This window comes from Euprymna scolopes, chromosome 31, assembly GCF_053919585.1.
Source record: "Euprymna scolopes isolate OS-2025 chromosome 31, ASM5391958v1, whole genome shotgun sequence".
NCBI classification, from domain to species: Eukaryota; Metazoa; Mollusca; class Cephalopoda; order Sepiida; family Sepiolidae; genus Euprymna; species Euprymna scolopes.
Genome location: NC_136512.1, coordinates 35083706 through 35107633, shown reverse-complemented (window position 1 = coordinate 35107633; position 23928 = coordinate 35083706). Strand labels below are relative to the sequence as shown.

Genomic DNA, 23928 nt, shown 5'->3' with positions numbered 1-23928 from the left:
GACAAAGAATCGTCATTCCCCAAGTCGCTCTACATTTACAACTCCAACACGCCAGTAAACATCAGTTAAAACAAATCTTTAATATGGGATTCTATGCACTGGATACAGATAAAGCCATCAATCGCACCGTAGATAGTTGCCACACTTGCGTATCACTAAAGCAGGTACCAAGTCAGTTCAAAAATCAATCGTCAACAAAACCACCTGACAAAATTGGGAGCTGGTACGCTAGTGATGTCATCAAACGTGAAGGACAACTGATATTATTAGTTCGAGAAAATGTTTCTTCCTTGACACAGGCAACATTATTACTATCGGAGAGAAGTCAATCTCTTAAGGATGGCCTAATCACCACCATATCAAGATTCCGTCCCCCGTCAGGAGATGAAGTAAAAATCAGGGTCGATGGCGCTTCGGGATTTCAAGCCCTACTCACCGATAGTTCACTGGAATCGTTCCATATCAAAATAGAGGTTGGAGAAATAAAGAACATTAACAAAAACCCTATTAGTGAACGTTCAATATCAGAATTCCATACAGAACTATGCAAATTGAAACCAAATGGTGGCAAAATAACAGACACTGAATTGGCCATAATAATTTCCAATATGAACAGCAGATTCAGAGAAAATGGCTACTCTTCACTAGAAATTTGGACAATGAGAGACCAAATCACAGGAGAAAAACTACCAATAGAATACAAAAGCCTGATTGAAGAGAAACACCGAAATAGATTAAAAAGACATGAATCCTCAGCTAAATATAAGGGCCGAGGCAGAACTACCAAAATAAAAACCGATACTAAAGTTGGAGAGATCGTCTATCTATACCAAGATAGAGTTAAAACCAATGCTCGCAACAAATATATGGTGATGGAAGTTGAAGATCAGTATTGTACTGTACAAAAGTTTACAGATAAACAATTTCGGGGAAAAAGATATAAAGTGAAGAAGTCTGACATTATCAAAGTTGAACAACACCCTAACTACCACACCATTGATCAAAACAATACCGAAAGTGAATACGAAATAGATAGTCCCATACATGTCGAATCCGAATCATCAATAGATGAACAATCGGACTCTTCCAAGCACAGTGACACAGAAAACACACAAGATGACAGTATAGACCATAAAGATCCAACCGAAGAAACCCCCCTGGAAGTAACTCCCGAGGAAATTACTTATACGCGTCGTCCGTCACGGATCCGAAGACGTCCGAAGTTCTTGGAAGAAAATTATATATTATAAATTAGCTCAAACAAGTGCGTAAATTCGGATCATACCCGTACAACACGGAGGAAGAGGAAAGAAGGAAATAAAAGGACTCCGTCACATCACGTGACCTCCTTGTTTACCTTAAATACCCTCTTCATATGAAGAGTCGAGTTCGTCTAACAACTCGCTACACTTCGACGTCTCGTCTCTGACATAAACTGTTCTCCTGTGAATTATTGTTGAAACCTGCCTTATCCCCGGAAAGGCATCTGACCAGACCACATACATACGTTGGATGTTTATAAAACTTTCTGAAAAGTTATAACTGATTTCTATATAATTTGTTCGTCTATATTTCGTGATAACTATAGAGTGTGCTCCAGGGTCTATTTAGGGCTAATAAAAACACTCCATTTTGGGGACTATTTTACAATATTTGTCCAAAATTTTCTGTGTGCCTATTTAGCAGTTTTGCATGGTGCTGAACTGAAACTTAAATATGTTAAGGCCTTGAGGACTTTTGGGGCTAAATGGGGGGGGGCAAACGATGGACTTAGTCATTTCTTTTTTTTGCATGGTGCAGAACACAAATTTACATATGTTAAGGCCTAAAACTGCACCGTTTGCGTATTTTCACAAGAATTTGACGTCCCCTGAGGACTTTTCGGGCTAGATGGGGGGGGGACACAAATGCTAACCTTAGTCATTTTTTTATGCCTCGTCTTTCACAATGCATTCACGGGGGACTATGCATACTTCACTTGTTTTACTTAACATTCTTCAACCCAGCATTACAAACAAAAAAGAATGATTATATTTCTATTTTTCTTCTAAATATTGAAATTGTCAAAACAATCACAGTCACCTTCCAAACCCTTGACTTAAATCACGTTCTCATCTAGATTATAATTTTTATTCATTATCCCACTTCTCCAATAATCCTGGGTGATCTCGTTACAGTAATAAAGAAATATGAAGTCACATTCTTAATAGAGAATATCAATTTTTGTGAATCATTCCATGGATTTCTGCCTTTGGATTATTATGGGCCATCTTCTTCCAATTACGGGATTTCCTTGGATTTTACTTGTGCAAATGGAAATTCAATTAACTTTCTTGAAGTTATATATTTGGATTTTACCGTCACTGGATTATTTATCTTCCACCAGATTATCAATTCATGTGTAATCACTTTTTTCTTCACCATATTCCTTCTGCTTCACTGAAAAATTTGCTCTCCTATACTTTAAAGAATCCCAACATCTGTTCGAGAGAAATAGCGAACAACTGTGTAGACAGGATAAACTATACTCTAGGATAGCGATACAAAATAATTTGAAAATTAACAATAACAATAGAAAATAAATAAATGAAATGAACATATATATATACATAAATTATCACACACACACACACACACACACACACATATATATATAAACTAACATAATATTAAAAAGAAAACACATTTTACTACACCTATGTTTAAAATATGTCAGATCACTAGAGATCTACTCTTCCCGATAAAAAAGCACACACAAAGGAAGGGTTGAACCCAAGGTCAACTGGGCCTTTGTCCTGTAAGTGCCTGCGCATTGGCTGATTAGAAAAGGACCGTTGGAAACTAGGCAGCTGATTGGCTAACTAAAAACTCAATAGAATGTGCGTGTATAAAAACGCGTGGCTATCACAACTCTTCGCATAAGTCTGACAATTTTAGCATGGATGAAATTCTGTGAAGCTTTATTGCTATATATATTTTTTTAACTTATTACCTAGCTCTACCTATGTATTGAGCACTGTTGAAGTAAATACTTAAAGTTTACGCATAAAATTATACTTTCGTATATTAATATATGTGATTAAATGAAGTAGCCATATATATATATATATATATATATATATATATATATATATATATAAACATACTGTTTTTTTTCTCTTTAGCGAAAAAATAACGAAATTCTTTTCTTTACCTTCGCCTTTTGACATTCGATGTAGAAAAAGAGATCTTTATCCAAAAATGGCCGGTGCTCTTCGTCGGCGTGTTTGTAGAGGTAAATATGGAAATAAATCATCTGCAAGTTGAACTGATCAGAAGCGCATTGGTTAAGGGCTTGACGAAGCTCCAACTCGTCATCATGACTAGACAAGGCTTGACGGCCATGCTGATACAAGAGAAAGAAAGAATTAATTTAATACCACTTGTAACCGATAATCGTCTTCGTGGTCGTGCTACGATAAAAACAAACATAAAACGAGTACTTGATGTAAATCAATTAAACTCTGGATGCGCGCGCGCGTGTGTGTATGCGTGTGCGTGTGTGTGTGTGTGTGTGCGCGTGTGTGACACTGTCTCCATACGTAGAAATATCTCACCGCCACATCTTAAACTGCCCGTAAAATAACTCTAAATATGTATCTGGTTATTTTTGTTCTCCTTCACTGCTACGCCTTGACTAACAATCCCATGTTAGTTCCCCTTTGTGTACCTTTGTGAACAACATTTTATCCATTGTTCTGCCGATAAAGCAATTTCCCTATTCTTTTGTCATATTCCTTTCTTTTCCTTCTTCCCCAATTCCCAACACTTAGAGGAGAAGCCGATAGTATCACATAGTCGCAATAAACAACGCAAGAAGATCCTGTCGAAAATCCACGGTTTACTAAAGAAGTGCCTTTTAATTCGACCATTTCATCTACTAAGGGATAAAAGTCAATATCACCTACAATTATATCTACCAATATATTTGATCGGTTTTTATTAAATTTCAGTGCGAGACCAAAGTCATTATAACCTATTTTTGCATTTTTTTCACCCCGAACAAGACATATTGTTACGGAAGTGTCAGATGCTACTGTAATAGAGACCAGACAAATAGGAACTAAACTTGACGGGAAGCCAGGGGTTACGATATTTGTTAACTTTACATTTAATGGTCGTGAAAACAGTGAAAGAATGGGATTCCAAAAGTAATTATTTTTTAATTTTATTTAAGATTAGAGGGAAAATATAAGAAAATAATATCGCTCTTTCATTGTTTTTCTTTTTTTATTCATTCATTCTTTATCTTTTCTCTCTCATTAAACTAATGTATCCTCTTTCTTGACCTTTCCTGTGTATAAAAAAATGGATTGATCGTAGTTGCGAGTGACACCACGGCTTTCATTTCATAAACTACTACAACGAGATGTAAAAGTAGAGCCTCGTTGCTTTCCTTAGATTGAAACTTATACGCTATATATATTAATATATGGATTAGAGCTGTTCAAATATTTCCGATAAGCGAGTCACATAAAGCAATGATCATCAGATAGGATGCCCTTCTAAAACAAATTTTCGGTTTAAATTGCTGCAATTGTTTTAAGGTAAAAAGTTTGACGTTAAATTTGAACTCAACCTCAGATCAAAAGTCTCAAAATCAAATCCAACTGTTCTCTTCTCTCTGCATGATATTCGTAAGGGTTATGGTTAGGATTAAGCTTTAGGATAAGGCTTGTGGTTTATGATACAAAGTTAGGTTTTAGAATTAGCATTTAGGTATTCTTTGTTGTCATATTGAATGTTATTCTAACAACGTTTCAGCCGATGTAACCTCTAACCTCTTTCAGGTGTATTTTGTCAGACTCTGGAATCTTTCTTTCGAACATGAAAATCTGTATGGAATTTCCGACCGAAACATTTACTTAATCCATGAGAGTAACTTGTTCTCGTTCCATCAGCAATGATCGGGTAAGAGTCTGTAGAAATGGAACCTTCCTCACTCGTTCCAATGCACTGAGTATTCGTCTTGTTTACCATCTGTACAGCGAAACTCCCCAACTCCTCCAAGCTAACTGCTTTTATATTACATTCACCCGCGTGACCTCGCGAGGTCACATGAGATCATTTCTGTTAAATATCGCAGACGTCATCTTGGTTTCTCTTTTTCCTGTCCAACGCGCATGACAGGCAGACACGTGGGCACTTCACATGTTGGTCATTTGTATTTTCGTTTCTATTTTCCCCACAGTCTTAAGTAATTTGTATCTGTATTTTTAGTATTACTAATGCACAGGATTAACACTTTATATCAAGAAGAAATCTGTTAATTATAACCGATTGATACTCATATTTCTGAAGTTTTAAGATGAGGATTGATAATTCTTATTATTTGGGCTACTGTTCACATATTAACAGCGTTTCAGTCAAAGAGAAGATTAGTCTAAATAATCCAAATAATATGATTAACACTTAGCACTTTTTATCCGATGCGTCATTAATCCTTGCTAGTTCGAGAAGACGTACTTGAAGAAAGTGGGGAAACATTGTGAGAATAACATTCAAGATGAGAACAGTAGTCCGAATAAACAACAACAAAAATACCAAGTACCAATCTCCATATAAGAAAAATTAAAACATGCTTTAAAACACGTATAAAGCACAAAAACACAAACAAAATAAAACCAAACCCGTAAGAAAAAAAGGTAGCGAAATTAGTATTTGTTAGTATGGGTTAGGGTTAGGGTTAAATAAAATGAATTGTAAGTAAAGGTAGAATATAACCTTGGCGCCACGAAATGAGAGGCCGTCTGCTTTGGGCGAGAGAAAGTCAGACGTGCAATTGCGGATCCACTCTTGCTGTTCAGACACAAAAATAAAAATAAAAAATAAACGAAAAATTGAAACCAACAAAAATGTCTAATCGGAATCAAATATAGTTAATTATAGTATAATATAGTTAATTCAAAAATACAAATTAAAAATGCCAGAATTCTGGTTGGCTGAGCAGATCACGTACTGATAAGTTCAACTGATCAAGTTGATACTTAGTAGGACAATTATTTTAAATAATAGTAACCTCTCCCGTCTAAACCAAATTGGTCTGCCTATAAGGGAATGAAAAGTATACACAGAAAGACAAATCAACAGAAAGTGTAAATTCATGCGCTATTAACTGAATATCTGTTTCTCTCTTAACTGATATACCATCTTTAATAAGACCTTCATTGTAAATGTACGAATAATATCAAAACTTGTATTCTATTATTACCACTCAAATTTCAGAGAAGGTAAGCGGTTGTTGTCAGCGTGAAACTAATCGTAAACGGCTGTTGCAGCAACACTAAATTATTTTCAATGATCGTCTAATTAGATAAATAGTTCAAGAAATTTGAATAACTTACTGTCATTCAGATTTCAGGAAATAATAATTACTCAGGTAAACACTCCTAGAGGCAACAAAACAACAACAACAACAACAACAATGATAATAATAATAATAATAATATAAAATATGAATATGAATATGATACTACTACTTCCAGTACTAAAACAATAACATCTCCATATACAATATTTTGATTACAGAAATTGCCGCAATGTAGGTTATAAACAACAGATGCCGCATCCAAATTTATTATGTCTAGACTATTAGCCACTATCTTATGTAACTTTAGAACACCATTTTAAACACAATTAGTCATTATAATAAAATCCTACGGTTCATCATAGGAGCATCATCCTCACAATCGCTACCATCTTTAGAAGAAGTAGTTCCTATTTTCCCTCTAAATAACAAGTCCTCCTACCGCTCACAGTAATCACCGGGAGGAATTTTTCATTTTCGACGGATATGGTGTTGACATAACATAATATTTCCCTTCTCCGTTAAAAAATAATAAAGTCTCCCCAGACTAATTCCGTTCCTACTTATTGTATGAGCTCTGACCATTCCTATATTTCGGATTTAGGGTGTCCACATGCTAAAAGAACACTAATGTACCATTACAATATGACGTCGCAATGATTGCTACTTTTGCCCTCCCTTTTTTTGATTTACTGTACAAATATCGTTTCTGTCAAAAGAAACAGCCTACCGTAATACTGCTTTCATTTATTTCTTTTTATTGTCAATCTTTTCTTTTTATTTTTGTTTTTTCAATAAAATTCCCTTTCTAGGATTTAAGTGTACAAATATCGTTTCTGTCAAAACAAACAGCCCACCGTAATACTCTCTTTTTAAATTTGTTTACATTGCTAGCTATTAGCTTCTGTTCTTTTTTATATAACAGTTTCATTTCTTTGATTTACTGTTCAAATATCGTTTCTGTCAAAACAGCCCACCGTAATACTGTTTTTAATTATTTCTTTCCATCGTTTTTTTTTGTTGTTTTTGTTTTTATAAAAGTTCCCTTTCTTTGATTTACTGTACTATGCATCGTTTGTTTTTCGACGGATAATTAGTTGGGTATTTTTTATGCAGTAACCTGGCGTCGTTGAAATTGATGAGCCACTTTGTTTTCTTTGTCTATTATATTCATACGGGCGTTAACCTGCAGCAATACCTATTAAATTATTTATTAGGACTAAAACTTTCTTTTCTCATTCTAAACGCCTAAAAGTGGGGGCCAATATTTGCACAATGCTATGCTTTTTTTTATTTATACTTTCCAGCTTGGGACATTCATTGTATTCTTTTTTGAATTATTAATTTCATGAATCGAACTGAAATAATCCTGTGATTATTTAGCAACTCATTGCTGCCGTGAGAAGGGGATACCGTTCGGCTACTATTGCATACTTTCACCTAACAAATTAATAACAGATACTGTAATTAAAAAACAACATCCGCTAAATGGACTAATAGTGTTATAAAAACCAAATGCAACATAATAATCGCTCCCAAACACAAATTTTAATACTGGTAACCTTAAGATTATCCTATTGTTTCTATACAAGGTCGATTTTTAATGTGGGGGGGGGATCCCCCTCCCAAAAGGGGTACTCTGGATAGGAACAAAAATAAAAATTGTCTCATTCATGGAGGATTTCTCTTCCACTCTCCTACACATGACGCAATTCTGTTAAAAAAAAAAAACATATACATCATCTTGAAAGAACTGATGATCGCTCACCATTATTAACATTACACACCCGAACCCTTAAAATTTTGCTACGGTGAGTTCTAACAAAATCTTTCAAGATTATTGGCCTTTTTAACACGCATTGAAAACTCTTTCCTTCCGCACATATAACTCACACAATAGAATCAAACACATATTGCTCTTTCCCTGCTCGGACGTTACACTCTCAACACGTAAAAACAGCATTGGTTGGTCAATGTGCACTGGTTGTCCAACCGACAAAGAGTATTTATTTCGAAAGTTGTTCTTAACATGGGGAGATTAAGGTGTTTATTCCGAAAGGCATTTTCTTATTTTTAACATACCCATGTTAACATGGGCAGGTTAAAAATAAGAAATTCCTTTCGGAATAAACAGCTTTCGGATTAGCACCTTTGGACTACAGGTTGGACTATCAGTGCACATTGACCCATTGGTTTGATATAATTTACAACACAATAATATTATGCAGGTGGGTTTCAACGTATATTATATTCACTATCGAAACACTTATTTGTTATATATATATTTTTTCTTACCACTTTTACTTTCTGTAGAGTATTTTATTATTTGAAAGATGTGTTACAGCTAATTTTAGAAAATAATGCTTCCAGTACACCGAGAAGAAAAGCACTGGGCGACTTTAAATACTCCGTCTTCGGTAGAAGGCAATTATATACCTCACATAAATCTAAAGAGTTAATAATGATTTCTTTATAATCACCCAGCACCTGCAGATTATCGCCCCAAATCAACACTAATCGCCAGTAACTAACAGTGCTGACAATCACAGAGAGTGGCTTTCACTAGCTGCAACTGGAAACCAATGCCCGCCAGTGGATGCCAGGTCATTTCACTTGGGCCACTGCCGCCAGTAACGATTCTGTTCTTGATCTGTCATGCTTCCACCGGGAAACGCCGGTTAACGAACCCTGCTAGTTAATAATAATAATAATAATAATAATAATAATAATAATAATAATAATAATAATAATAATAATAATGGATATCAATGGTAAACGGCTGTTGCGATAACGCAAATTAATTTGCAAATGTTACCGAAAGAAATAGAGAGTAGTGGAAATCTTGTAAGACTTATTGTTACTCAGATTCCAGAGAACATGACAGGTTGTTATCAAACAGAATTCTTTGATGATGGCCTGTCTGAAAACTGCCAGTGCGACAATAGCAATAATAAAACCAATGATCATAATGATGATCATGATGATGATCATAATGATGATCATGATGATGATCATAATGATAATTCATATACACATTTTTATTTATATGAAGTTAAGTATGTATATGTTTATATATTTGTACGTAAAGAATTACAAAGCAAAGAAAACAAAACAAAGAATAAAAATAAATCTTATTCAATTAAAATAAATGAAAAATCATTAAAAATCAGTAAATATCAATTCAAATAAACCTAAGTCAACGTAAGTAACCGAACTAAGTAAACGAACATCGATTAAAATAAACTTAATTCAATTAATATAAATGAAAATCAATGAAAATAAACCTAATTCAAATTAAATAAAAAGAAATAAATTAAAATAAACATGATTGAATGAAAATGAATGAAAATCGATTAAAATAAACGTAAGTCGATTAAAATAAACGTAAGTTAATTACAATAACCCTTATTAAATTAAAATAAATAAGAACCAATTAAAATAAATATGATTAAAGTAAAATAAATGAAAGTCAGTTAGACCAACATAATTCAATTAAAATAAATAAAATTCAATTTAAATAAATGAAAGTCTGTTAAAATAAACTTAAGTCAATTAAAATAAATGAAAGCCAATTAAAATAAACTGCATCCAATTAAAATAAATAAGGATCAATTACAATTAACCTTATTCAATTAAAATAAATAAAAATCAATTAAAATAACTTAATTAAATGGAAATAAATATGAGGCAAAAGAATTCGTTGTCATATCAAAACGGACAAAAAATTTTCTTTTCTCCCTAATTATACTTAACATAATTTTACTTGAACAGAGATTCTTTGTAAGGTTTTCATGTATGTAAAAAAACCTGCTTCCCTGAGATTACAAAATGGTAGTCTTCAAACTAAATGTCAACAATACTTAGCATAAGTCGCCTCCATACTAATCATTAATCATTCCCAACTCTCCCATATTATTCTTCATTATTCAAATGACAATCATTGCATCTGGTTAATCATTGTCCTCGAGTGCATTTTAATCTTGTTAAGTGATGACCTATGTATTAAAAATGCAAAGAAATGTAAGCGAAATAATACCTTCAATTTTTTTCTCTGTCCAATTGGTTTTTTTGCGACTTGAGTAGTTTCGTCCTTTTCAGTTTTTGTTAGAAGATCGATCAAGTCATCGGAGTTCATATGGACTAACTCTTCTTCACTGACTCCAGCATCGTCCGAACGAGTCTTTTGATTGAATGAAAAAGAAATAAAATCAAGAAATTATTTGAATGGTCGGATATGTAATATCGGTTGTGTGAAAGAAACTTACTGAACACAATCAAAACTATCCTCGAGTGTCTAAGGTCTCTCTGTAGAGGGGTTTGTCAGATACTTTTTCCATAGAAGTAAACCCTGACCAAATATTCAAAACCACATAGTATTCGCAGCCCAAATATGATCTCCTCACTACGGCTACCCCACAGGTTTTCCGAGGAATGGTGCACCTTCTCCAAGTGATATTACCTCAAGTAATAGTACGAAGCTGGGTACTCCACCAGACTAGATAAATTCTTATCCTGGAATCCAATAAGACCATGTGACCAACATGAAAGATATACAACGTATAAAAATGGTTAATTGGGGAGAGGAAATTATGTCCTCAACTTCTTTACTAACTCAGTGTTTGAGAGATAAAGAACTTAAATGGAACATTCGAATATTTATGTATCTTATATAGACTTCAAGTGTTAGCCCCAGGTTATGGGCCCCTTGATTTCTGAGAACTTCGACTGAAGTAAAATAAAAAAAATAAAAATAATGTAAATCAGTTCGGTCAACTTGTTTGCTTAATTCCGTTTTATTAGCATGTGTTAGATGTTGAGCTAGGGCGACGCCGATGGAAGCGGTAGTATACACATAAGCACATTCTAGATAAATTTTTGATCTCCATTCTTGTGTGCCGTACTATGATCGGAATTGTAATTATCACAGAAAACAAAGAAAACGCACATTCCAGATTGGGGGATTATGAATTTCGCATCGCAAAATAGAAAAGAACAATGTGATATATTAATATTTAAATTCCAGGAATATCGGTTGAGGTCTATATAAGACAGTTAACATAAACGTCAAGAGAGAGAGAGAGAGAGAGAGAGAGAGAGTGAGTGTGTGTATGTGAGAGAGTGAGAGAGAAAGAGAGAGAGAGAGGTAGAGAAAAGCAGACTGACAGTCTTCACACGTGATTGACATTTCTCAGTCGTCGCTGCCATACACAAACCAACCTATACAACTAAATGTTTCCCACTTTCCAGTGGGTCTCTCTGTTTATTATTTTTACTTTATCCCAACTTAAAGAAACAGCTCACATGCTCGGACATAACAACCTACTGAGCAAACCAAGCATAGAGCTGAATGCAATTTGGACACCTCTGATAGAGAGAGAAAACCTTGAATAACAACATAGGTTTAACATTAACAAAAACCAACTAAGAATTGTCCTAGTGACATATGGCCGAGTGGTCCTAGACGTTGTATCAAAGTTTACAGTTACCCAAAGGTGCTGAGTTCAATCCTGAACGAAGGCAGTGAAAAAAGTAATATTCAAAACAGAGAATCAGCAACTATGTCCCAGAGCCTAGCTGGAGTCCGAACACGGTACCCCCGTAATAATAATAAAGGGTTGGGTTCGAGATTTCTAACAAACAGTTCGATACAAAACACCTGACGGGCAAAACGGCCGAAACGTTGCGACGATAACAACCAAGATGAGGAAGTCAGTCCGACAATCTCAATCAATGAAAACACCTCATCTCAAAAATACAGACAATTACTAAAACTTATATGTTGCTAAATTCGTCTCTGTGTTGATTTTGAGAATAACGTCGAAAGAATTATCAGGTGTATATATAATTTTAGCCAGTATTTGAAAAGTGCAAGCTAGAAAATTATATATAGATGCAATAACGCAACACATGGCCATAACGAAGCAACAGGAACATTAAAATAAGCGGGAAATTACAAAATGGATACTGTTCGACCTTAGATTACCTGTTCTTCCTCTGATGAGCCTTTGAGAAATTCATAATTACAAAGGAAGCTGTTGCTCTTCTCTATAAGATATTAACAGCTGCAAATATATTTAAATAAACATTATAAAAGGTCGGAACTTTTTTACTTATATATAAGCTTCTGTCTCGGCGAAAGCACTGTGGTTCCAACGTATACGGATGTTTTAGTATGTTGTACAAATCTAACTTGAAATAAAACTTCGGAAATCTTGCAGTTTTTCTTTAGTGGACAGTTTGTACGATTCACACAGTTGCATACATCTAATGCTTTTTCATTTATTAGGTTATTACCATACATTTGTTGCCTATTCTATTTAATGTTGTTTGATGATATTATATTCATAAGGTTTTGCATCCTTAAGTACGTTTTCTAATCTGATTTCTAGGTAAATGTTTCCATTTATTTTCAACGTGTTTTCGTTATACTTGTTTTCACTAAATCAGGCACAGACCAACTCGTTCTTCTACATCTATTACTATTCTTCTGTTCGAATTGTACTGATTACCTATGTTGGTGTGAAAAGTTCCGCTAGCTAAACTACTATCTATAACATGCAAAATTATTAGATTTTCAGTGTTAGATGAAGCAGATTTTCATCTAGAGAAAATAAGAAAAGGGAAGTACCTCTTTGTCCTGGTGATCCTGATTGAGTCAAAGAGATTAGGAAAGTATAATTATGCCCCATGTACATAGAAAGTGAAAACCATAAAATAACATGGGTTTCAAAATAAGACGTTTTTTGATTAACATTTATTGTGTGGGTTTGAAGCAGTATTTTGTTTAATTTGTGAGGTTTTAGCGATTATCGAGATTATAGTCCATGCCCGGCATCTTTTTTGTTGTTGTAATATAATTCTCGACATTACTAACTAAACAAACGCTTTAAAATAAACCGAAACACTAAAACTCATCCGGATAGGAAAAAGAGTAACTAATATTGCCTTTGATAGCATTTTTTGATATATATTTTTTCCACATTTTCATTTTGTTGCCTATATTACAAAATCTTTAACATGGTTTAGCATGAAGGTCTTCTTATAGAAATTAAATCATGCGGTATCATTGGACGTTTGTGTGTGCTTCGGAAGTCGATCCTTGGACCTTTATTATTCCTGATATTTTACGAGATTTTACGATATATATATATATATATATAAAGTAGTAGTGTTTTGTGTGTGTGTGTGTGTGTGTGTGTGTACAACAACTCATTTCCATTACGATACCTTTTTTGAAAAAAGGGAGGAAGACTGCTTGAAATATAAAAAAAATAAAATATTAAACAAATACAAAAACAAAAACAAAACTACATCGTTTTCATGCTTCAAAAAACCTTATAACCTCGAAATCACTATTCTAGACGCATACGTGGACTTTTAACACACACACATACACACACATATGGTAGATATATAATCATACATAATTTTTCAACCCGTTTTATTAAATGTCTTTGTAGTTTGTTTTTTAATTATTAGACAGTCTCAGGCGTCATGTCTCCCATGCATTATGTCCTCGTTTTCAGATAGATGCGTACGTTTATTGCTAGTTGCTTGAGGTGTTATAATTAGCTAGAAAATGCTAAGAGGTGAGACTAGATTATTTTTGTACTAACGTCTAATAAAACCTATTTAATGTCTAACTTTACTTTTCTGGGATGGGGAATGAGATTATGCAGATAAATAAATAAGAAAAGAATATGCAGATGCGAGATCCCAGAATAGCAAGGACCACTTTTGCATATGCGAAAAAAAGGTATATAATACATCTTGTAGTTATGTTCGGCCAATTAAATTCAAAGACTATAACTTTGTGTGCGTTTGTTTTTGTAAGAGATATTTTTTACCGCTATTTTTATCCTATCAGATGACCTGTTTCGGCGCTTAAACTATCACTACAACAAATGGGTGTTATTGTTTGCTAAAATTACAACGCCGAAGCACAAAGTAGTTCCTTACACCCATGATTGGCGCTGATAAACGCCAACATTTTATCTTAATGGTTATTTATGGGCATCGCATGCATTTCAATACGTGGCTTTCTTTATTCTCTCCGTAAACCGCACTTCTTAAAAACAACAAGAAAAAATAACATAAAGCGCCAAACACTGTATCACTTAATTCTAGACGACGTTATTATCTAGAAAGGGTTCTCAATAAAGTACTTTTTGATATTTGAACCACCCATGTATATGAATGAAAAAAAAACAGACAAACTAAAAATGTGTACCAATATATAGATGCGAGTGCGTAAAAATAAGGTTAAAATCAGAACATTTTTTACATAAGTTTAAAATAAAAGAATATTTTATTCCATTAGATATTCAAATAGTAGCTAACGTGCACAGGAAGTAACATAATGGGAAAAAGTCACAAGGAAAAAGAACGAATGACCATTTGGGAATACCAAGAACTGTATTTTAGAAGACAGGGACAAAATTCTACAAAAACTAAAAATATTAAAAATTTTCGTGCCGGAGAAAGATACTCAAGCGATGGGACAATTATAATTATTAGCATTTGGACGATTAATCGGAATCGGGAATCGAAAACATTGGAACATTTTAGTGTATCAGAATCGATATAGATATCGAAAATTTTTTGCCTGACTTTCGATTCCAAAAGCGATACGTAACACAAACAAAATTAAACTTAATTTTTATTGCTGGCCATAATGATAAACTGATAATATTTATTATTCTTAAATTACTTGTACAATGTAAATCGTACATAAAAAACGATGTAAATTTATTTTACTTTTGTAAAAAAAAAAAAAAAAAAATTAAATGCGGGCTTTTGTTTAGTTTTTCAGCATAGGAAATCCTGGCAAATAGTAACCAAAAATTTTCAAAAGCTTAGTTGAATAAACTATATATAAATTAATAGAATCTAAAGGTAGTCACAGCTCTGTACACCCACACGTGTGTGTACACCCTCATATATATATATATATATATATATATATATATATATATATATATATATATATATATATATATATATATGTTGTGTCTGTATCAATAACAACACGAACGCAGAAAGTAAAGGTAAAACAAATATATTAAGACGAAAAGATAATACATATTTACAAAGATGCAGTTGTACTGCAGTTGGAAGATTGTTCGGCAGAGGGCGTGTTAAAGTCTTTCATGGAGCAACCGGCACATGCGTCTTGCCTATCCTGCGTTCGAACACAGCTCCCCGGTCTTGCTGACTTGATACCTTTATCTATATCTTTTAACCCACGTATGCTAATTAGTAGGCGTCTCCACAACAATATATATAGTGCAAAATTTTGTTGAAAATTTAGATTCACGTTTTCTTTTTTTTTTGTAAACTGCGATTTTTTCCACTACAGCTGTGACATAAGTGGGAAGGGAATTTTACGGTTTATGTGTCCATAAAAATATCATGTCCCCACCAACTTCTTCAGATGTTTTACCATTAGATTTTTACAACAAAAAGTACGTTTTTAACATGTTGAACATCGTATTCGAGTAAAAAGACTTCCAAAGCCATGCTTCCTCACTTCCGCCATCTTTTTGTGTTATTTGTTGTGTTATTTTGTATATATACTGTGGGGGACAAAAGAGTTTACAGGCCTATTTATTCTCAATTTCATTAATTTTGCTTTATTTTTTAGTTTCACCTGTTTCACCATCTGCTACTTGCTATTCTGCTTATTTTCACCACTACATTTACGAATAAAACACAATGTAATTATTGTTAAACATTTTTCTCTGTTTAAGTATGCCAAAAATTTATGCAGATAACCTAAATTTATTAATAATGGTTAAAAGAATGATGTTAACAGATGGTGAGAAGAGTGAAATTGTAAAATTACTTGCCGCAAATAAGTCTACATTAGAAATTAAAAAAAAAAAAATTGAAGTCAGATCATCGAATTGTGAAATGTTTCGTCATTGACCGCAAATATAGAAGAAAAAAAAGCACAAAAGTGGCAGACCAAAGGTGAGTTCACCAGAAGATTTGAGAAAAATCGAGAGGAGTGTACTAGCAAACCCACACAACTCAGGCAAAGCTATTTTCGACCACGCAGGAGTGCCTTACATCTCTAAAACGACCCGAAATCGGATTTTGAAACAAATAGTGGGCCGGACAACACCGAAAATGCCATCATTTGAGTGATATCAATTATCAGAAGCGATTAGCATGGGCAACTAAATATTTGAAAACCAATTTTCAAAATGTTCTCTGGACTGACGAGGCTAGAGCAACCCTCGACGGTAAGACCAAGTGATGGCTTCTTAAAGGTAATAGCCCGCGCTTGCGATCCAGACGTCAACAAGGAAGAGGGGGAGTGATGATTTGGGCTAGGATTATTAGTAGTGCGATTATTGGCCATTTTCTTGTACCCGGAGATGTCAAAATGAATTCTACTGCAAATTTTTGGAACAGAATTTATTGCCCTGGTAGAAATCACAAAATGATGCTGTCAATCAGAGTATTATTATTCAAGGAGACAATGCTCCAAGCCTGGATTTGAATCCGATAGAGAACCTTTGGTCGATTCTAAAGAGGAAGGTTTACGAATATATATATATATATATATATATATATATATATATATATATATATATATATATTAATTACTTAATGAGGCGTAGAACTCGAGCTTACGAGCACAGGAAGTTGTAACATGGAAGGAAGCTCAAACTGGTACGTAACAAAGAGGAGAGAGAGAGAGGGGGAGAGAGAGATAGAGAGAGAAAGAGAGAGAGAGAGAGAGAGAGGGGGAGAGATAGAGAGAGAGAGAGAGAGAGAGAGAGAGAGAGAGAGAGAAATATTTCTGTTTTACGATTAAACTTAATAGATTTGATCACTTTTGTCGAAACTCCCGTTTGTTCTCGTCACCCAGTTAAGTGGGTTAAGGTTAGGGTTAGGGTTAGGGTTAGGGTTAAGGTTAGGGTTAGGGTAGTGGGCGATGAGAAGATTTCGTGTTACACCACAGTTTTTTTTTATCATTCGAGCACTTGTCTATTCCTTTCACTTTAACATTTACCAAAAAACCACATTCACTCTATGATAGATACCCTATTTAAAATAAGCCCGATAGTTTGAATTTATACGACAACCAACGAACAAAGAACTTAGTAATTTGAAATATGTTTTGTTTTAATGTCCGCTCGAACACTTGTCGCAATGGAAGTTAAAGGGTTCAAGTAACAATCGGTTATATACTAATATAAAACACACTCACCATCAAGAATGTTTCAAATGCATTTTCAATTTTGTCAGCGATTTTCTCTTGGATGATGCCAAGCACGTTATTGTCCAGTTCATCGGTTCCGTCAGCGATCAGCAGGCTCCGTTCTTTATTTTCACATAACATCGGAATAAATTTCGATGAATTCTCACTCAAATAAGTCCTAAAAACAGCAAGACAAAACAACGATAATATTTTTGATTGCTTAAGATATTGATTATTCAGCAGTATTATTACACGGCATAATCACGTTGACACACCGATTCCCGTGAGATCACCGAAGCAACGTTGAGCCTGGTGAGTACTAAATGGGTGAGACTTCCTGTTGCTGTATGTGCTCTCCGCTTATCTCGGGCTTGTTTCCAGTCGTCCTGGACTTCCCCTTGCCACTGGACTCTAGCAGTGCCGAATCAGGAGACGTGTGGTTGGAAATTGCGCAACCCTTGCCTCACAACTACACGCGCAGTTGCCCCATACAGGTGGCATCATTTGTCTTTCGAGACTGAACGGAGGCATCGCATTCATTATTCGTATTATTTCGATTTTTTTGACTACTATTCTCATCTTGAGTACTATTTTCAAAACGTCCCGGGCGAATAACCTCCGATCTTCTTCAGGTGTAGCTTGTTGAACTCGGGAATCTTTCTGTCTCCATGTGGATAAAGTACTAGGTAAAATTTAGTTGTAAGTTATTCTCTTCTGAAAGTTGAAGGATCAATCATCGGTGTGGAAGACACTCAAAATACAATTTCGAATCGCTTAGGACTTCTACCCGGTCATAATTGACGGGACGAGAGCATGTTACCGTCTTGGGTTAAATAAAGGATTCCTTTCGAAATTCCGTGCACATTCCAGAGTTCGACTGAAAGATTCCTGACTTCGACACAAAAATTTCCGAGTTCGATAAGATACACTTGAAGAAGGTCGGCGGTTACATTCGCCCGAAACGTTGTGAAAATTACATCCAAGATGAGAACACTAGTTTAAAGAATCAAAATGATACGAACAGTACTTCTGGAATGAGAACACGATTTTCTTTTGTAATAAAAGACATTGTGTTTACGAATGATTTGTTATAATTTGTTAAAATCTATAACACTAATCGAGGACATATTCTCAGCAATTAGTTAGGAGTTAGTTTGTTGCTAATAACTTGAGGCACTCTCCTAGAAATGTCCAAAAAATTGCTGAGGCATTTTTTTTAGGCCAGAACCTCCTAGAAAGCAAGTAAATAAATACATTTCATAAGTAAAACATATGTAAAGAGAATGACCTGTTAGCTCCATTTTCATTCATGACTACACTAAGATGTAAGACAAGTATCCATTTCCTTTTCGGAATGTCTTCAACATATAGACTCTCTAGTTTAACCATTAGGTCCCCAAGTTCGAAAATATGGTACGATATCGTATATATGTATTAATAAGTAGTTAAAACAAGGTTGTTGTGAAAAATATATCGACCGTAATCAAGGGCGACCCAAAGAATCCTTTTTTATTTAATGTCCGCTGCGCTATGATTCATGGCAAAATGGCACTCCTTTCTATAAATTAACCAACATACACATAATTCCCACCTTATAATGCAGAGAGTTTATCAAGGGGCGCCCAGTACCACGTTGTAAGTCTTTGGCATAATTCAACAGAAAACTGAACCCAGGCCCCCCAGCCCATAAGCAAACCATAAGATGATACCAAATATGCCGGCGAACGTTCAGCTGATATACTTCATCGATCTAGAAAATGAAGCAATATCACATGAAATAATGACAACTTATATCCATGCATAAATGTGCTAATTTTATTGAAAACTTGTCAAGACAAGCAAAGGTAAAGAATTCGTAGTGAATGAGAGCTTTAGAGTATCAAGAAACATTCTATCCTATATCTCTCTAAAACCACCATTCGTCTGTGCATGGAGTACCGTTGTCATATATAGATTAATAATAGTAACTCGCTTGTCCAAAGGTGTACAAATCAGAGTCATTAACCCAATAAGCCGCGCACTATGTGTCACGATCGAGTCCTTACCCTATCGTCGCAATGTAACATTCCTGTACTTGTTTTACAAGTAGTTCTACGAAATGTAATCCGATAAACCTACTCCACTATTTCTCTTGCCTGAAAGTACGAGTAAAAAATGCAACACTTATTAGTTCAACATGAAAACTGACAGCTAGGTTTTTAAAACGTAATGGAAAATGACTTGTAAGTCAACATATAACCACAAAAAGAAAATTTTGCCATTTTTTTGTGGTTGAGATACTTTGGCGTTATATTGATTAGCATAGATTGAGTAGTTAAAACGACATGGTTATTGTAAAAAATATATCGACTATAGTCCAGAACGACCCAGAGAATCCTTTTTATTAGCTACCTAACCGTCGTGTAGGGTAGAGCGCCACCTCTTTCTATGAATTACCCCACTTATAGGTAATTCTCGCCTTATAATGCAGAGTTTAACAAGGAGGTAACAAGTACCATGTTCTAAGTCTTTTGTATGAATCAACCGATAATTGAACCATTAGCAAACACTCTTATACTAATTATATACTTTTCACATGTCTAACCACACTGATGCGCTTTGTCCGCACGGCACCGCTGTTTTTTTTTTTTTTTTTTTTTTTTTTTTTAACTCAGCACTAAAATCAACGAAGTTAAAACCATTCTTATAAAGACCTTTTCACCTGTTAATTGCAGTAGGAAGCTAGTCCTGTACAATTCTGGAAGGTCCACCCTCCCAGGCATTGTCTTCTAATGTAAAATGTGTGTGCATATTAATATGTTCCATAACGACGTACATGTTGAATAGTTGGGTTTTATATTTTATCTGTATATTCATGTACGTGTAAATGCGTGTATGTATATACGTCGTATCATTTAGTTGATCGTCTAGTGTGCATATTTTAACATTTATGCAACAGTTCTAACAGGGAACGTTTGACGTGAACGTATTGAAATTGTTGTAGACAAAAAGTTCTTTTTAACAGATGTAAATAACACAACCCATACCTGAATTATATACAAACATTTATTTTCAGCTGACATCCTGGCTGCATGAGGAAACGCCGCTCCCCGCGTCATGGAGAGACCAACTCCCCCTTTTGAGTCGTCCGTTGTCTCTGATGCCCAGCATACGATTGACTAGAATCTCCCAAAATCTACATCTCATTACGTGTCTCAGACCAACAGCTGATGTAACCTCAATCTAGTTATTTTTTTATGCAAACCAAAATCATGTTTACATCTATTTTCAATTTTCGCATTCCTTTTGTAGCGATATTATTCTTATTTGCTGTCAATCATTTTTTCCCAATCTAATTGTTTATTTTTCTAATCATAATAAATGATCCAGCGACCCGCTGTCGTCGAATCAATTATTATTATTATTATTATTATTATTATTATTATTATTATTATTATTATTATTATTAATAATAATAATAATAATGTTTTGACCCTTGGCCCTGCTTGCCACAGTTAACACAGATACTACGCTATGATCACAGCCTAAAAGGTCACAACATTACACTAAAACGTCTTCGTCTTTCTTGGGATTCATATATTAGATCCATTGCTCTTTCTGCTTCCCGTAAAATCGTCCCCTCAATCGCTTTAAACACTTTCTCACACCTTAAGTTATACTCTATTTCTAAAAATCTCCTATCAGATCATGTATGTATGGAGTACTGTTGTAATGAAGAGGTTAATTCATTGCTAATCGCCTGACGCAGCCCTACTGCGGAATGACTGACAGGGCTGTCCAGGCAACTTTTGCGGTTCAGAGTGCACCTCCTCAGGAGCGGTGGCTTTTTAATCCGATTTTCCGACACTTGTGCTACATTTCTAATGGTAGGAAATAAATACACACATTCTGAGTAAAATCTTTGTAGTACACAATGTACTTCCAAGAAACGTTACATAAACCATAGGATTTCGTTCAACGTGGACAAATGTATACACACGGATTAAATTATATTTGCGATATAAAAGACAGCGATGTACTTGAGTGATAAACTAAAGAGATCTCCCAATTATAAAACCGGATCTAAAATGTGTTCATTGTATTTGAAGGGGAAGGCTGGCTGGATCTGAATAAACCACAATCTATGAATTATGTACGTTTTCATTTACAATCTTAAGCAGATCCTGTCACACACACACACACACACACACACACACACACACACACACAAATTCTCACCCAAGATGTAAATGAAAAGAAAGAGATAACCGCTTTATTTGCAGTTGTATGCGCATCTCAAATATATTAAACGAACAACAGCACCTTTGACTATTTATAAATCAACTTTCATTGTATTCATTTGCGTTAGAATAGCACATTTAGGGATTTATCCAGCAATGTCTCCTACAATTTTTGCACACGCACACACACACACACACACACAAACACACACACACACACACACACACACACGCACACGCACGCATGCACGCACGCACAAGTATATATGCATACACATATATATATATAGATAGATAGATATATTTATATATATATTTCTGTATAATATATATATATATTTATATATATTTCTGTATACTATATATATATTTATATATATTTCTGTATAATATATATATATATTTATGTATATTTCTGTATAATATATATATGTCTATTTTCTTATAATATATATCAGCCCTTATTTAAGAAGCTCAATGTAATTACAGAGCAATATAGAGAATAAATGACAAAAAGTTATATTCCAAAATTCATGATGTTGACCATCTTATAATTTATTCCTTTAATTCAGTTGACTTATACAATTCTTGACAGTATCTGTAAATCTCTCTCTCTCTCTCTCTCTCTCTCTCTATATATATATATATATATATATATATATATATTGAGAAGCATAGCTGAGGATGACTATTAGCAGTCCAGCCCAGCTTTGTTCGGACCCTATGTACTATTCCTAACTTGCACTTTGTGTGAATATCCTTTAAGTAAAATTTCAAATGTTTAGACCAAAAATTGTCCATGTAAATAAGAAGAACATTAGATAAGTGAAAATGAGATTAGGATAAACCGAGACTCGAACCTTGTAAGCAAGGTTCAGAAATAGAATGTTAGAAATCGGAATGTTAAAAAAGCCTATTGCTAAATTCTATTATAAATAGTTAGATATTGTATTTATATTGTAAAAACGAATTGATTGTTTATTCATTACGGAACTGAATATAAAAAATGTCAGCTAAAAAGAATTAACAATACAAATTAAATATATATTGTAAAAAAATAGATTAGGTTAAAAATAGGTTAGTTGAGAATTATTTGTTGTCAAAAGTGTGTGCGGAAAAACGTGTTCTGATCCACGTGAATTGGTCATATTGGGAAACACACTTCTGACGTCATAGCAAAAGGGAGATTCTCAATATAGGAGCTAGAGTTAGTCAGATCAGGGGAGAGTCAGTCAGTGGTCAGCTGCCCCTTTGGGAGCGAAGGGTAGAAAGATTAAACTATGTAGAACAAATGTGAATTCCTTACGTCATCATCATTTGCCCGGTCCAATGAAATGAAGAATAACCATCGATATTTGTAACTGTTGTCTTCGTGACGTCATTCCACAAATTAAAAGGTAATGTGTTTAACATCTTATTATGAACATTGCGTAACCCCCCCCCAAGAAAATGCATCTCTCCTCCTCTCTATATGTGTTACAAGAAATATAAGAACTGTGCATCTATCACCCTATCACCCTCTCTCCTCGCTAACATATGCTATAAAACAATCCACAGAACTGTAATATGTATAAATGTCTCCTTTCTCTCTGTCTCTCCCTCTCAGCATCATCGGTATCCGTTATATGTATTCGCCTCAATATGAATCCCCCGTCATAACCTCTTAATGAAACTCCCTGCAACACAACACAAGTATCTACATCTAAAATTTCAAGTGTTTAGACTTAAAATTAGCGGAGAAGTTGGGTAGAGTCTGCAATGGTCAACTCTTTCAACTTTGACCTCTTGGCAGCCAAAATTTCGCCCCAAACAGATTAAAAAGCTTGCTGCATGTCTGAATACCCTTTATACAAAATTTCAAATGTTTAGACCCCAAATTGGCTGAATAGTTTGCTAGATACCACAAAGGTCGAATCATTTGAACTTTGACCCCTTTGCAGCCAAATCTTCGCCCAAAACTGATTAACAAGCTTGCCCTATGTCTGAATACACGTGATATAAAATTTCAAATGTTTAGACCAAATATTGGCTGAGTTATTTGGTAGAGACCACATAGGTCAATTTCTTTTTTACTTTGGCTCCAATTTTGACCCCTTAACATTTATTCTTTTGGGCTCAAATCAAATTAAAATTTTTATGCAAGTCCAAGT

At 34.4% G+C, this 23928-nt stretch overlaps 1 protein-coding gene across 3 annotated transcripts in view; it reads right to left on the bottom strand.

Moving 5' to 3' along the window:
• LOC145255686 (uncharacterized) overlaps positions 1-23928 on the bottom strand; it is a 268787-nt gene that overhangs the window by 39291 nt on the left and 205568 nt on the right. For all 3 annotated transcript variants that reach the window (XM_080114252.1, XM_080114254.1, XM_080114253.1), the window contains exons 19-22: positions 17568-17736; positions 10383-10526; positions 5764-5838; positions 3194-3385 (exon numbers count right to left, since the gene is read on the bottom strand). In XM_080114252.1, the coding sequence (XP_079970378.1) occupies positions 3194-3385; positions 5764-5838; positions 10383-10526; positions 17568-17736 (580 nt within the window). The remainder of the gene's footprint in view (positions 1-3193; positions 3386-5763; positions 5839-10382; positions 10527-17567; positions 17737-23928) is intronic.